Source organism: Varroa jacobsoni, unplaced genomic scaffold, assembly GCF_002532875.2.
Source record: "Varroa jacobsoni isolate VJ856 unplaced genomic scaffold, vjacob_1.0 scaffold_22, whole genome shotgun sequence".
NCBI classification, from domain to species: Eukaryota; Metazoa; Arthropoda; class Arachnida; order Mesostigmata; family Varroidae; genus Varroa; species Varroa jacobsoni.
Window position 1 is genome coordinate 153,850 of NW_019212924.1, and position 13,645 is coordinate 167,494.

Consider the following 13,645-nt stretch of genomic DNA (forward strand, 5'->3'; position numbering starts at 1 on the left):
TGAATGATGATCTGCGGCCGGAACGCTTGAGACGTTTCGGTATAAAGCCTTGAAGCATCGACAAGATTCCGCTCGAATTTAGCAGAGATTTACCAATCTGTCGAAAGTGAGCCAACGAACAACTTCGAACCACCTGTCGCTATGAAGAAGACAGGGATGCCATGACAACAGATCCCCTTAAACTGAATGTGATACTGCCTATGAAGTCGATTAAAATATAAACTTTCTTACATGACACCGATTTTAGTCGGACTAGGAAGCTCGTCCTTACGTCGCCGCTCATTGACTAAATTCGGCTGTTTTCAACCTGCTACTTATTTATGCAAAGTTTATTAAATTTGTAACAATTTCTAGAAGTTAATAAACTTCAACAAGGGTCTCTAACTATTTGGGCTTGCAAGGCTTGGAAATCTAAATTTTTCAAACTGTCTGAGCAACCTGCTTCGTGAAGTCTATTCAATTTTCTTAATCTAAAATTAAATTAAAGGAAACGTGCCACCGAATTATAGTGAGTAAAACAAATTATTATAGTAACCAAAACCTTATTAATAAAACTTCGAATGCATTGAAAAAATTGAAGTTTGATTTCTAAACTACCTAAGCATGTTCGTATGAGTAGAACAAGTTATTTCTCTAATTGACCTTTTGCCAAGCAGTGCAAATTGTTTTTATTAAGATATATTGAAAATATTATCTCATATAAGAAATCAATCGCTATGCGAATTAGAATTCAGTCGCGCCATAAGAATGACTTCCTAAAATTGCCTAGCTTTTTTGAAATGATTTTTTTTGTGAAACTGAGAAGCTCTATAGGGACGCGAATTTTTTTTTCTACACATTTGAACGAATTGAGAGAAGTTTCGTTCGTGCACTTTTACCCGTTCATCTATTTTGAATATATCACGGCTGGTATATTCCAACCTCGTAACACCGATACGATCCTGTATCAAGCACTGCTCAGACGGTCGCATGAAGTGTTCTACGAGTCGCCTAGCTAACACCTGCCTAGCTAGCAAGTCTTATTTAGCTAAATTATTAATTGAGAGATCTATCACTTCGTGTTTAAAATCAAATAAGCCTATTTCTAGTTGGTTTCTATCCTATCCTGTCGGAACTACCATCGCTGGGTGGAGCCAGCTATTACAACTATTTCTACTCATTAACGGTTAAATCTTTATTTTTGTGCCATAAAAAACTTCCTAGTTAACACTATGGGTCTGGAATACAGCCCGCTCTAAATGTGAGCGTGTAGTGATTTTAACCACCTTCATCACTGTACCTGCGATTTGACGTGAACCATTATTAGATAGATTCGCAGCTTATGTTAATTAGATATTCAAGTTAATGAATATGGCTGCCAACACAGGACCCAGCTCTCCCGAAGCAGTCCTCTTCGAACTTCTTTACTCGCAGTTACCACGGTGTTTTGCTGCTGGAAACAATTCTTCAGATAACAACAGCGGTGATAATTTGGTGCGTCAACTAAATTCGAGTTTTCTATTCGCTTCTTGCCTTGCTTGCAGTAAGATTTCTATATCTTCTCTTCAGAAGCGAAGAAAAAGCACCTTTGTTATCATCGTCAGCTGATCTACCACATCCTTTTTACGAAAAACCCATCTACTTTGTTTTGTCAGTGGGCGTGTTTGAATGTAATATCACATGGCAGTACATTTGCACGTGTAATGTTAATATTATTATGAGTGCATAGTGTGTATGTTTGTTGACCTCACATTTTTGAAATTGTGTTGATCATTAAATATCCGCATTTTGAATTGAATCTACATGGTAAAAGATCTTTGCATTTCTATTTCGTGTAGCTTTCGAGTAAGCTAATTTGAATCTATTTCGCCTCGAATCATTAGAGAAGTTTGATAAGTAATGCATGCCGGTCTTGCTTAGATATACGGAATCCTTAATAAAACACTTTAATGGCTTGATATTCTTCTTTAGAACACCAAAGTATCCAAATTGGAACAAATTGGCTTCGAGACAGGCTACAGACTCGTTGAACGACTAACGAAAGACTGCCCGCGTTTTAAATCAGAACTCGATATCGTCAAGTTCATCTGTACGGAATTTTGGTCGGCCCTATTTAAAAAACAGGTACATAACAATGCAGCCATATTAGCTAGCTAGCTAAAGAGCGATTAGCAAAGATAAAACAACTCTGCTTGCTTTGGTTGGCGGGATTATTTGTTTTATAATCATTCAAAATATGACCTTAAATACGAGTCCATAGCTATCATATTAGACTCGTACAACTCAGATCAACGAACGTTTGGTTCAAAAGCAGACATTAATTAACTGGGAACATTTTTTACTATTACTCTGTAATTTTAGGTGGACAACTTGCGCACAAATTACCAGGGTGTCTACGTCCTCCAAGATCTCCGATTTCGATTTCTTGCTGCGATGTCATCATCTAAACAATACATGGAGTCTACACCATGCGTAAGTTGGGACCCACTTGCGAAAATCGCCGCCATGCGCATCTAAAAACATATTTGTAGCATGCAAGTGGTTTTGCGTATTTAATATGTATGTATGCACGTTTTCCGATATTAGTAAGCATGAATAAGGCCCTCATTTGTTTATAAGCACTCACAATTCTAATTCAAGTACGGTCAGTAATCTTAGTACGGAGTACAACGAAGTGCCGATGACAATAACATCTAAATGAACTTTTTTTTTGGCCTTTCAGTACCTTGCTTTTCCCTGCGGGTTGATCCGGGGAGCTCTGTCTAACCTTGGTGTGACGTCGGTCGTCACAGTAGAAGTGACAGAATTGCCTAGCTGTAAATTTCAGATACAAGCACAGCCCTCATAGGCTGTAGATTTTTAAAATGTAATTTCTACTGGCTCTATTCTATGAACGAACATTTATGTAACATGATATTTGTATCAATAATAAATAATACGTACATACATTGATAACCCGAATTTAATTAGCTCTAATTATAGGACAGTTCTAATTAGGTCCAAACATCAAATTTTATTCGGTTTTCTTTAAGTAGATTTTCTAGCGTTTGTGTTGTGAGAATTTTTTCCAGCACTGATAGCGTGTCCTTGGCCATTGTCTGGAAGTCACCACAAATCAACAACTCGCCGACATCGTCAACTAACAGTTTTCGCACATCATCAGCATATTGCAATAATCCGTCCTGTACATAACCACGTTGAATTTTACCCACATCGTCAGTTATAGGATCTACTCGCGATTGACGTAACTGACATCGGAATCCGCTTTTACGCACCGCTTCCACATCAAAAAGAGCGTCCCGATGGGCGTAACGGCAGCCATAGAAAAGCCAACTCTCAATAGGCATCATATCGGGATTCGCTTCGAGCAAATGCAAGTATGCTAAAAATGGAGCAATTCCTGTTCCATGGCAGACGAATATGAAGGGAACGGCGGGGCTGATAGGGAAAGTGAAATTTCGGACATTTTTCCGAACGTAACACGTAACTGTGCTATCGTTATTCGTTGTTGTGTCGATTGATTCTAAGTTGATATTATTGAGTTGCGTCTCAAGATCCCTAGAAGTCACCTGTTGAAGACGATCGAACAACGTAGAGCACTGACCCCTTAGCAAACGTCCTAGAGACTTAAACTCCATAGGACGATAGATGAATTTTATTTCCATCTCAGAATAGTTAGCGACAGTGTAGAACCTGGGTGTAAGACGCGCCAGGTGCTCAATTAACACTGCCAAGGTAGGCTGACAGGTCGGAAATTTCGTTAGTAAATCAAAGATCATCATTCGATCTTCCAGAACTTCAGTTCGATACCCCTCTTGGTTGATCGAACTAAGCTCGTGAAGAACTTGACGGTCCGATGACCCCTCTGGACAGTAATCTCCTAGCACCTTAAGAAACGCTTTCTTTAAAACAGTGCGTAAATCAACCACATACTCAAACAAGTGACGAATTCTGCAATGGCTGGGCAAATAAGCATACGATCGTTCGAACCTTGTTTTGGTTTGCGCATCCGTAGCTGACGCGGTAATATCGATACACTCGTTACCGGAAAGATTAAGAAGCTTGAGCATCTTGTCAACTTCGTTTGGAACATTGGGGCATATTACGCCCAGGGCACTGCCGGGAGGCAGCGGTAATTGTTTACCCCCATGCTGATGGAACATTAACTCATACGCAGGTCGCACATCAGCACCAAAGCAAAGTTGGCGTCTCGAACGGAATTCAAGTTGGAAGAGGTTACTATCCTGAAACGGTAGCAAGGCGCCATTTTGGTAGTTGTTTGTTGACAACACGTTATCCTCCGAATTTTTGCAGGGAACGGAAGCCACGTGGGCAGCCACACATGGCGGAAGTGTCTTCGGAAGACTCCCCTGAAAGTTAACTATGTCAGTGCCCCATACTTCGAATACTATGTATGTTTTACATATTTTTAATTAATTTAATCCTTATTTTAATGGATGTCCTCCTGAAACTGATCGTTCTCATCTGTGCAAAAAAAATATTTTTGTTAGTAAAAATTATGATTTAACTAATCATGTATAAAGTTCCATTATTTGAGCGCAATAAACAGAAATTCAATTTTACTTGAGAAAGCCTGTGAAATTAAAAAAAAAAAAAAGAAACTAATTAGAAAGGCGTGCTTTGTTTTATACATTCTTACAAATAGTTCGGTAGTAGATTAGCCAGTGCCAATGCAGTTTCAGGCCTTGGTTCAACATTATAGTTAGCAAGCATATGACTTAATCTGATTAAGTTCTTGCGGTCAAATGATGCCGACAAATTAATTATATCAAAACCTTGTTAACCTGGCTCCAATAATAGTGGCAAAAAGAACAGAGGACCGAGAAAGCCTTCTCGACGGAAATAACAGGAGGGATTACTGTGTGGTCAGAAAACACTCTACCCAGTACAATGTACAATTCGTTGAGTTTAAAGCGTCGTTGTAAACGAACTCTGTATAAGTAGTACTGTTTGTGTCGAAGTACGTATCTATTCTAGCACCTTCCTGAGCAAATCGTAGGCTACGAATGAAAACTAAGTAAACAAAATTTCCCAAGAGGAACGTTCTCCTATCGACCCTTTGAAGAATAGAACGATGCCCTGTTGAAAGAGACCGAAGCCATTAAGTAGAGTTGACTTTTATTGCCTAGGAAACAAAGTGAATATGAAAATCTTTCTCATAGGCCCCATACGGTCTATTTTATGTCGTTGATAAATATGCTTTTAGGCAAGAGCTATACTCTTCGGAAAATGCTACAACGAAATATATACTTTTTGCTTAGCTAATGTTTTATTGCATTTTTACATTTCGCTATAGCAATATGTTATTGGGCTTCCCAAACTGGCGTCTGTCTTCTTGAAAAACCATATTGAATATTGTTGTATTTGGTATCAGAGCATATGCACGCCTCTAATTTATTAGAAAAGTCGAGTGTCCATACATGAATCCGAAATTAGGTGTAACAGTGGCGGACAGTGGGATTCTGGCAAATCAGCAAGCGGTGCGTAAAACCATATAACCAGCCTACAAATGCATGTACTGCCTACCCAAATTTTTTTTGCTTAAACATATAGAAGATGATACAGTAAAGCGAACTTGAATTGCCAATAATCTACTAGCAAAAAAGGACAAGCAAAGCAGAAACTTTTCGCTGACTTTGATATAAAGGTACTGGACATTAACTTTAATTATAATAATATCAACAGCATTATTAACCTCTTATATACTCAATATTCAATCGACGTACCATGAGCGATGTGGGTCACGTGCACCGCACTACAGTTCTCACCTGCAACGACCCAGTGACAAGAGCCAAATGGGCGTATTGTGCGCGGTTCAGTGGCGCGCAAACGTAATCGGCTCAACGAAGTTCAACTTAGAACTTTATGTCAACTTAATCAATCGTTCCGTTTGTTTTTCACATGTATATATATATATATATATATATATATATATATATATACTGCGGCATAAAATTACTTTGTTAACTCTTTCCCTTGCTTATTTTACACACAAGCGATTACAAAGTGATTGCCATGTGCTTGTGTTTACCTGCGAGTAGAGATATGTTTATAAACATCGAAAGTGTATATAGAGACCTAACGAATGGCACATGCGATGATCGTAAGGCAGCCTTTAGTGACGCAGTAATTGTTCTTGTATGGAATGAAAGTTATCGCTTGCTCAGCTGTTGTTTCATTCGGTCGAAGGTCTAACTCTACAGCCATCCACAAGATAAGTATACTGCAACAATAGAAGGCGATCGTCGTAAGCGCCCATTTCCAGCAGTAACAACAACATTAACGGCGAAATTTCTAGCTGTGACCGATTAGCAGATACGACCCAACTTGTGGTCGAGAAACCCAATACTCGGACAACGATTTTCTCCAAATAACGAAGCTGCCACATGTTATCAAGTGTTCGCCACTTTTCCTACATGCTGCGTGCGCGACTGCAAAGCAGAGACTGCAAAAAATCGTGTAAAATTATGTAACGTAAATGGGGTTTGGCCCGCCGGTCGGACAAATACAGATCACGAATGGCCCAGCCAAAGCAAAAACTGAAGGGAAGATAGTCTTCAGTTTGGAAGTGCAGTGAAAAGAAAGAAAAAGGACTTCGGCTGTATCGACGATATCATTTTGTGGTTCATGGATGTTCACCTGGTTCACTCTAATTGCGTCGCCTAAATAGGCTTCTTTGTGCACAATTTTGACCTTTTGTTTCGACATGATGTATTCACACGAACGCCGGAATACTATGCAGCTGAACGATCCAGCGTTGGGTCTTCTTGCGAACTCAGCAGCCACGATGGGAACTTCGATCATGTCTACCTCATCGGAGAGTTCGACGGCGCCCACCGATTTCAACGTATGCCATTCCCTTGAAAACAGTCTCCACTATTCAGCATCTCCAGCCAGACGCTGTCAACTGTGTCGGCAGATGAGGCGTAGATTCTACTGCGCTGACTGTGTACGTAGTGGCGACATCACGCATTCGAAGGCCAAACTACCCCAGCGTTTCTCCGAAAAAAAACTTCGACTGTCTACATCCGAACGCGATCGGCACCATTTGGCTGCCCTCGTAGAAGAGGCCAGTTCCGCGCAGCGGCAAAAAGACGAACTTCGTCAAAGGATCGAACTCACACGACAGGCGGTACAGGCTCGCCAAATTGTGGTGCGCGATCTCGAAAAAGAAATAGCGGATGCTAAAGCGGAAATGAGTCGCATGAGAACTGGATGTCGAGAAGCCCGATCAGCTCGTCAAAAGTTGCCCGAGCGTAGAAAAGCATGTGATGCCGTCATACAGAAGAGTCGTAAAGCTACTGACGATATGAGAAAGGAACTGGAATCATTACGCGAACGCGTTGGCGTTCTGGTCCGCCAGCAGGTGCAGGTGCTCAGCACCTGCATTTTTCCCATCGAAATGCGGAGCTCGTCAAAGGGGCCCGAACTTGAGGGTGCGTTGGCCGAACTGGAGGAAGCGTGTCGCACAAATTATGTCCGCGGTCGATGGGTCTACTCAAGCCATTCGGTCGACGCGACGTACTCAATAGGGGAGCCGTGTCTTTCGGCAGATGGTAACTATGGTCATCTGCTTGAATGGGTACAACAGCGACAGGACAGTCAGCAGCAGAGTGCATTCACAGCCGGTGCTGATGAATCTTCGCATAGGGCATTCGAGGCAGCTGCTGGGCTTATGCATTTGGCTCAGATGATCAAAATGCTTGCTTTTTATCTTGATTTGAAGCTCCCTTATGCTCTGTGCTTTAGCGAATTTGCCATCGAAACACTTACTGAGGAAGGCCTACGAAATAAGGTCGCTCGTTTAAATGCCAACGTTGTCTTTATGTGCGCCTCACAACGCGTCGACTCCTTGCAAATTCGGCCGAAACAGGCGATGCGCAATCTACTAAATATCATTGAGGTTGTCAAAAGGGATACTCCGTATAGTGCAGGTTTCGAGATGAGCTCGGAGTTGGCCCTATCGGTCGAGGATGCGCTTACCCAGCATCTTTGTTTGTTTGATGTACATGCCGAAATGGAGTTGCTGGGTAGATCAAGCGCCGAGCGTGAACGCGATTCACCTGACGATGACTGGGAGGCCGTCGCCTCGATGGGACCCAGCGATTTAAATCATGGTATGCACAACTGTAGCAGCGCCACGGGCAGTGTTATTTCAAAAAATCGGAGCGCAAGTGTAAGTCTACTGAGTTCGGCAGCAGCTTTCGTTAACAATTTCTGGTTGACGTCCTCACGGCCCAATGAGTAGCTCAAATGTAGTAGGCAAAAACCCAGTAAAAAATGAACAATTGTGATGGAAAAGAATGCACAAGAGGGAGAACATGTTAATCCATATGTTTAAAACTGGTTTGGTATTTATCATATTTTATCGTAAACGAGACCAGATCAGTGAAAACTCGAACACTAGAAAAAAAAAATAAAGTACAAACAAATACTATTCTTAAAACATTGTACAGAATGGCATCAAAGTGGTGGTGTTTTATTAATTACAGTTTGATTGTTACTATTTTTCATCGTAACCACCACTGATGGCGCCATCAGTGACATGTGTTCATCTGAACCTTTCCGGTACATCCCATGTCTTAAAAGTTATCTTACAAATGCTACACGCTAATAATGCTAATGCGGGCAAAATGGAACAAAGCTAGTCATTGCGCTGTCAGCGACTGTCGAAGCTTAACCGCACTTGTTTTTTAGACGGAAAAGGAGCGACGCAGTACTATGTATGTTTCCCTGTGTATTTATATATAAATATATTATGTATTTAACTGTCTTTGAATAAGTATTGCAATACTGGTCAGGGTAAGAGATGTTTTTATTTTGTACTTGGAAGGTTAGCGTGCAGCTGAAATGGGGCATTAGAAAGGGTGCGTTGCGTCTATCAAGAAATGCGTCCAGGGGGAAGTGGTAAAAAATATTATCAACCGTGTGTGATAAATGCCCCCGTCGAGGGCACGATACTCGCGAAAGAATCTTAACCCATGCAAGGTTTATGTAGGATTTGAAGCATAATCCGACGTTCGAAAACTTATATATATATACACACATGTACACTTATTTTCGTGTCACAGTGTGCACGAGTTTGTGTGATAATAGGACTTGGCCTTCAGACGAATGATGGAAGCCGGAGCCCTAAGACCATTGAATTTTTTCTTCTTGGGAAGCTCCGACAAGGAATTATTAGCAGCAGGCAGAAAAATGTGTTCCAAAGGTGATAGTATACGAAAATATCCCAACAGCGTTCTAGGCAGAATGTGCATACTTGAATTTGCAACAACTAAGTTGAATAACCTGTACATACTATGACACAGTAACTATTATGATTTTGTACACATGATAATAACAAATATGAGAAATAATTACTTATCAGATGGGGTTTAATAACTCTAATAAAATGCTTACTTTGGCGTATAAGACAGGAGAATGTCGTTTTTATTTTAAATTCATTTAGTAATGTAATAATTAATTACATATTAATGATGGCGTTGCCTTCTTGTTGTAGACCTCGTCGCTAAGGGTATTGAACAAACTTCTAGTTAATGAAATATTGCTTGAATCTATAATCTGGTACTATGATAAATAAAGCCCCATACACAGTTACAGCGTTTGCTACAGAATATATCGTAGTGTTAAGTTTCAATAGGCAACACCAACTTCTTGTCCTTCTACGGGTGTATCAATATTTTCAATTTCGCTATCAAAACGTAACGAAAATCTGATTCCTCAAGAACTAAGTTCAGTATTGCATTATTATTTATTAACTTTCTTTAACTTGTTTTTTGGGCAACTTCATCGCATTTGCAAAACCTGAAATGAACTAGAACCCTAGTCAATTCAAATATGTATATATATATATATCACTGATACTTGTTTAATGGCTGATTTATCCGGCAGCTAGGAAATTCGGTATAAAAATTACTTGCTTGACAGATCTGCGCGAGCTACTGCATTTGGTTATTATTGTGCTTATGAGAAAAACGTCAATTTTCTTCGTTACCCTTCATTAGCAGATTCATTAAGAATTGTTCCTATTATTTTAGAATGATTTGCTAGCTATATACGAAGCTTTGGTGCTTCTCAGTAGCTTACGCCAAAACATCGTAAACTATCCTTCCTGTTAAAAGATCGCACATCTTTGTTTTTCCAAATATTCCATCGATAACCAATTTAAATAAATCCCTCCACAGCCTGTGAGTCATATTTAGAAACAAGCGTGATAAAGCGATTTGCCATGACTATTGTCGTTTTAATTCCAGATAGAAGACGTTCCAATATGTATATATACTAGCTTGGTACAAGTCAATCTGGCGAAATTAAAAATAAAATAATTTTTAAACTACGCACTATTAATAGATAAAATATGGCTGGTAAATGCCCTGGCCTTCTGGAAACTTTTACTTACAATTCCTTAAGATTACTCTTGGAGAAATAAGCTCAGACAAAGATCACCGCTTAGTCTCGAAAAGCTATGCTCAGTGCTCGAGTTGTTGTCCATCGAAGGCCACCTTCTGCGGACAATCATCGGAATTATTAAAGACATTAGCAAAGACGCCTTATGATGCAAACGCTTCAAGAATGGAGATTGAAGTATCAAAGACCAATAGAAAATTGACCATATAGGAAGGACGAGAACACAATCGAGTGAAGCTTTTAACAAAAGCAGAGTCTGGGATCCAAAGGCTTTGTTAAAAAAAAAGCTGGAATTTCTACGGTAACGGATTTGCGGAAACTGATTAAACAATGGGTCTTCCGTAAATTCATTCTAGGCCTACTGGAGATGCGTGTGGTATGATTCCCCATGCAATATATGGAATTTTAATTAAGAAAGAAATTGCCCGAACTATATGCTCAGCGTAGACGATGCATAATTTAATCTCTACCGCCAGCCGGAAAAGGCCCAGGTGAGAGATTGCCGTCGGCTTCGAGGTAAATCGAGTTCGATAACGTAAGTTCGGACGCAAGGTGATGGTAGTATTTGCAAGTGGCATCAGGGGCATCTGCTACTATATTTGTCGAAAATGACACAATGAATGCAGCCGTTAGTCGAGAGATTCATGAACCGTTGGCATGACAACCGAAAGTATGAAATCTGTTTACTTGATGACATGCATTGACTTGACGACTCATTGCATACTTTAATTACTTCCTCGATTATCTAATATTGCATTAAACTTGCTTGCCTTTCGATCTACGCACGTGTAATTGCGAGGCTTTCTATGCTTTAAAAAGGTCAACTACTGGCAAGCGCATCTTATTATCGATTCACTTGGAAAAACCATAGATACGTGGTAGACAAATGATATGTATACGGCTCTCCAGAAGCTACCAAAGCACTGAGACAGGTGCTTTAAAACTAAAGGAGAGTACCTTCAATACATACTAGAAAATTATTATTATTGTAAACCAACTGGCTTAAAAGTTATCAACTTCAAAATTCGACAAATTCACACACATAATTTAATATAAATGTTCACAGAAAATGTAACATTGCAAGCATTTGGCCCCAAAATCAAGGTGGACAGATAGTTTAGGTTAAAAACAAATTGCATTTCAGTGAGACTGTATGATTATATTATGTTGGCAAAGATTTTAGATAAACTCGTTAGCTCATTATGTATGATAAAGGTACTGTTCACCCTATCGTTCAGATTAAATTTGCGTACTTGTAGTAAACTAGTACACTTGGGATTTTCCATTTCAGCTGAGTTCTATGGTTTTCGTAAATGTTACGGACCTATATAAGGGGGCTTCGACTTTGTTGCCTTAACTCTTGTAGAAGAACAACCAACATAAAATTACTGCTGGTGTCTACTGTCGCTAATAAAAACTACAAGCAGGAGTTACCGAAGCGCTCTAGCCTCTCTACATAAGTGGCTATTTTTACATCATCGAAGACTTTTCGTCACATATACTTTATTACGGAAGAAATATTTTTTGGCGGCAAACCCTTACAGAATAGTTAACAGGTGGATTGTACCCATAGCAGCGTCTACTTGAATTTTGAAGCAAGGACTACACGCGTTTCAAATGATGTTCACGTTATACTGTCATTTTGTGCCAATGACATCTAACGATTGTTGCCATCCTGACCGTATATGCTTTTACATCTAGTGAATAAAGCTTGATCAAGTTCTGCTTCTGCTGACTATAAGCAGCTATAGGTAAGTTGAGAGCATCACTTTGTTCCACCGGTAAGTGACAATATTGTGTAAATCGGCGTTATTTTAGGGGTGGCTTTTTGAAAGGAATGGTGGAAATTGAGTGTATCAACCTTTAATTAAGTGTATAAAAAAATTAGGAAAAAATGTTCAAGCTATTAGCAATATTTCACCAAACTAAAACCATGTTCATCATTATAGGGTGGATGTTAGAATACTTACAAAGTAGCTTTTTCTTTCATAGATATCGAAAATACGTGCATGGTAGTTTTTGCGAACCAGGCGGTGAAGCATTTTGGTTGATAATAATATTAAGGTTTGCCTCAGTGCTTCTACATGACGTAAGCCATCTTCTAGCATTCGACAGAATAGGTCAATTACAATGCTAAAACAATGATTTTTGTCTATGCAATCTATAGGGTGCATATTAAATCAAAACCTAAGTTATCCACTAGTAACATGAAGCAAACGCCTATCTATCTTGTTTCTATATACACCACATGAAATTGGCATAATAATGCTGTGATATTGTTTTAGATTTCTAAATTAAAATTAAGGCTGGCGCATTGCTATCAAAACACTTACATACTCTAAATTTGCATGTGCGTTTTTCCTCTGTAGAGACGGGTCCTACGACTATTACGAACATCCACTGCTAATTTGCCTACAGAAATGAAGGAAAACCTGTTCGCCGATACAGTCTGCAACAAATAGAGATTTTGCTTTGTAACTGTGTGAAAAGAATATTTCCTGCAAGATGCAAGACCGAGACCGCTCAAAAGGTCGACTTGAACGATTGTTCGCCTTCTGTTCAATATGCCAAAAAGCACTGTATCAAACCGATTACGTGCACAAAGGTAACTTCGTGGCCTAAGTAAGTCATGCAAGTCCTATAACAGTAAGCGATCTTATTCAAAAAAGAACTTGATGAAGAACTTCATTAAAGGAACGCCATTACCAATTAGAACAGGAGATGATAACTTTATATGCTGCCCTGCAGGAGCGGATCAATTATTGGAGGAGGTGCATTTAACTCGAAAAATATTCCAAAGCAATAGTACTATCATGGACCACATTGATGCAAGCAAAACACGCTGACAGTCCAATGGAAAGAGTCTTTGCAAAGTAACACGGATGATAATAAACGAAAAATGCGAAGATTGAAAGCGCAGACCGACTGAGCAAATCCATTACGTCTATTACTGACCATATATCCATGCGAATTAGTCAGGATGAAGGTTTACTTTGATATTTTGCATTGTGTTGCAACACTTAGCAGAGGACCAAAAATTCGAGTGCATCGGAGGTACTCCAGAAAGAATCAGTTATAGACTTTTGTTAGAATGGGTAAGCTCGCGTTGTCAGCGGAAAGACGTCGCTAAAACTCAACAGGCAGGCAAAGAAATTCTTCCATAAGAAGTGCTCAGATATACTGCAGGACTTATGAACCTGACTCAACATGTTCAGACTCTAGCCTCCTATGACGA

General features: G+C 39.7%; 3 protein-coding genes across 5 annotated transcripts; 2 read left to right on the forward strand and 1 right to left on the reverse strand.

Annotated features, from left to right (window-relative positions):
• Nucleotides 1-915: 915 nt before the first annotated feature.
• Nucleotides 916-2,940, forward strand: LOC111273937 (trafficking protein particle complex subunit 6b). Of its 3 annotated transcripts, none has more exons than XM_022855975.2 (5): nt 916-1,012; nt 1,367-1,473; nt 1,951-2,103; nt 2,341-2,451; nt 2,702-2,940. In XM_022855975.2, exons 1-5 carry the CDS (start codon nt 970-972, stop codon nt 2,825-2,827), a joined length of 540 nt encoding a protein of 179 aa, XP_022711710.1. In that variant the 5' UTR covers nt 916-969; the 3' UTR covers nt 2,828-2,940. The 3 variants fall into 3 exon arrangements, with proteins under 3 accessions (XP_022711710.1, XP_022711705.1, XP_086823637.1); XM_022855970.2 differs by having other exon boundaries at nt 918-1,165; XM_086967511.1 differs by lacking the exon at nt 916-1,012 and having other exon boundaries at nt 1,022-1,473.
• Nucleotides 2,924-5,840, reverse strand: LOC111273928 (methionine synthase reductase; the record flags this gene model as incomplete). Its single annotated transcript, XM_022855963.1, has 2 exons — nt 2,924-4,349; nt 5,769-5,840. Coding segments are annotated over 2 exons (1,449 nt in total), but the record flags the coding sequence as incomplete, so codon positions are not given.
• Nucleotides 5,841-6,119: 279 nt separating this feature from the next.
• On the forward strand, nt 6,120-9,424 carry Atg14 (autophagy related protein 14). Its single transcript, XM_022855953.2, has one exon. It carries the CDS (start codon nt 6,707-6,709, stop codon nt 8,246-8,248), a length of 1,542 nt encoding a protein of 513 aa, XP_022711688.1. The 5' UTR covers nt 6,120-6,706; the 3' UTR covers nt 8,249-9,424.
• The last annotated feature ends 4,221 nt before the right edge of the window (nt 9,425-13,645 follow it).

Bases quoted from the DNA above. Each gene is read 5' to 3' on its own strand.
- LOC111273937 (XM_022855970.2), top strand. From the start codon at position 970: ATGAAGTGTTCTACGAGTCGCCTAGCTAACACCTGCCTAGCTAGCAAG. The intron at 1,166-1,366 runs GTTAAATCTTTA...CTGCCAACACAG, and splicing joins ACTATTTCTACTCATTAACG to GACCCAGCTCTCCCGAAGCA. The intron at 2,452-2,701 runs GTAAGTTGGGAC...TTGGCCTTTCAG, and splicing joins ACATGGAGTCTACACCATGC to TACCTTGCTTTTCCCTGCGG.
- Atg14 (XM_022855953.2), top strand. From the start codon at position 6,707: ATGATGTATTCACACGAACGCCGGAATACTATGCAGCTGAACGATCCA.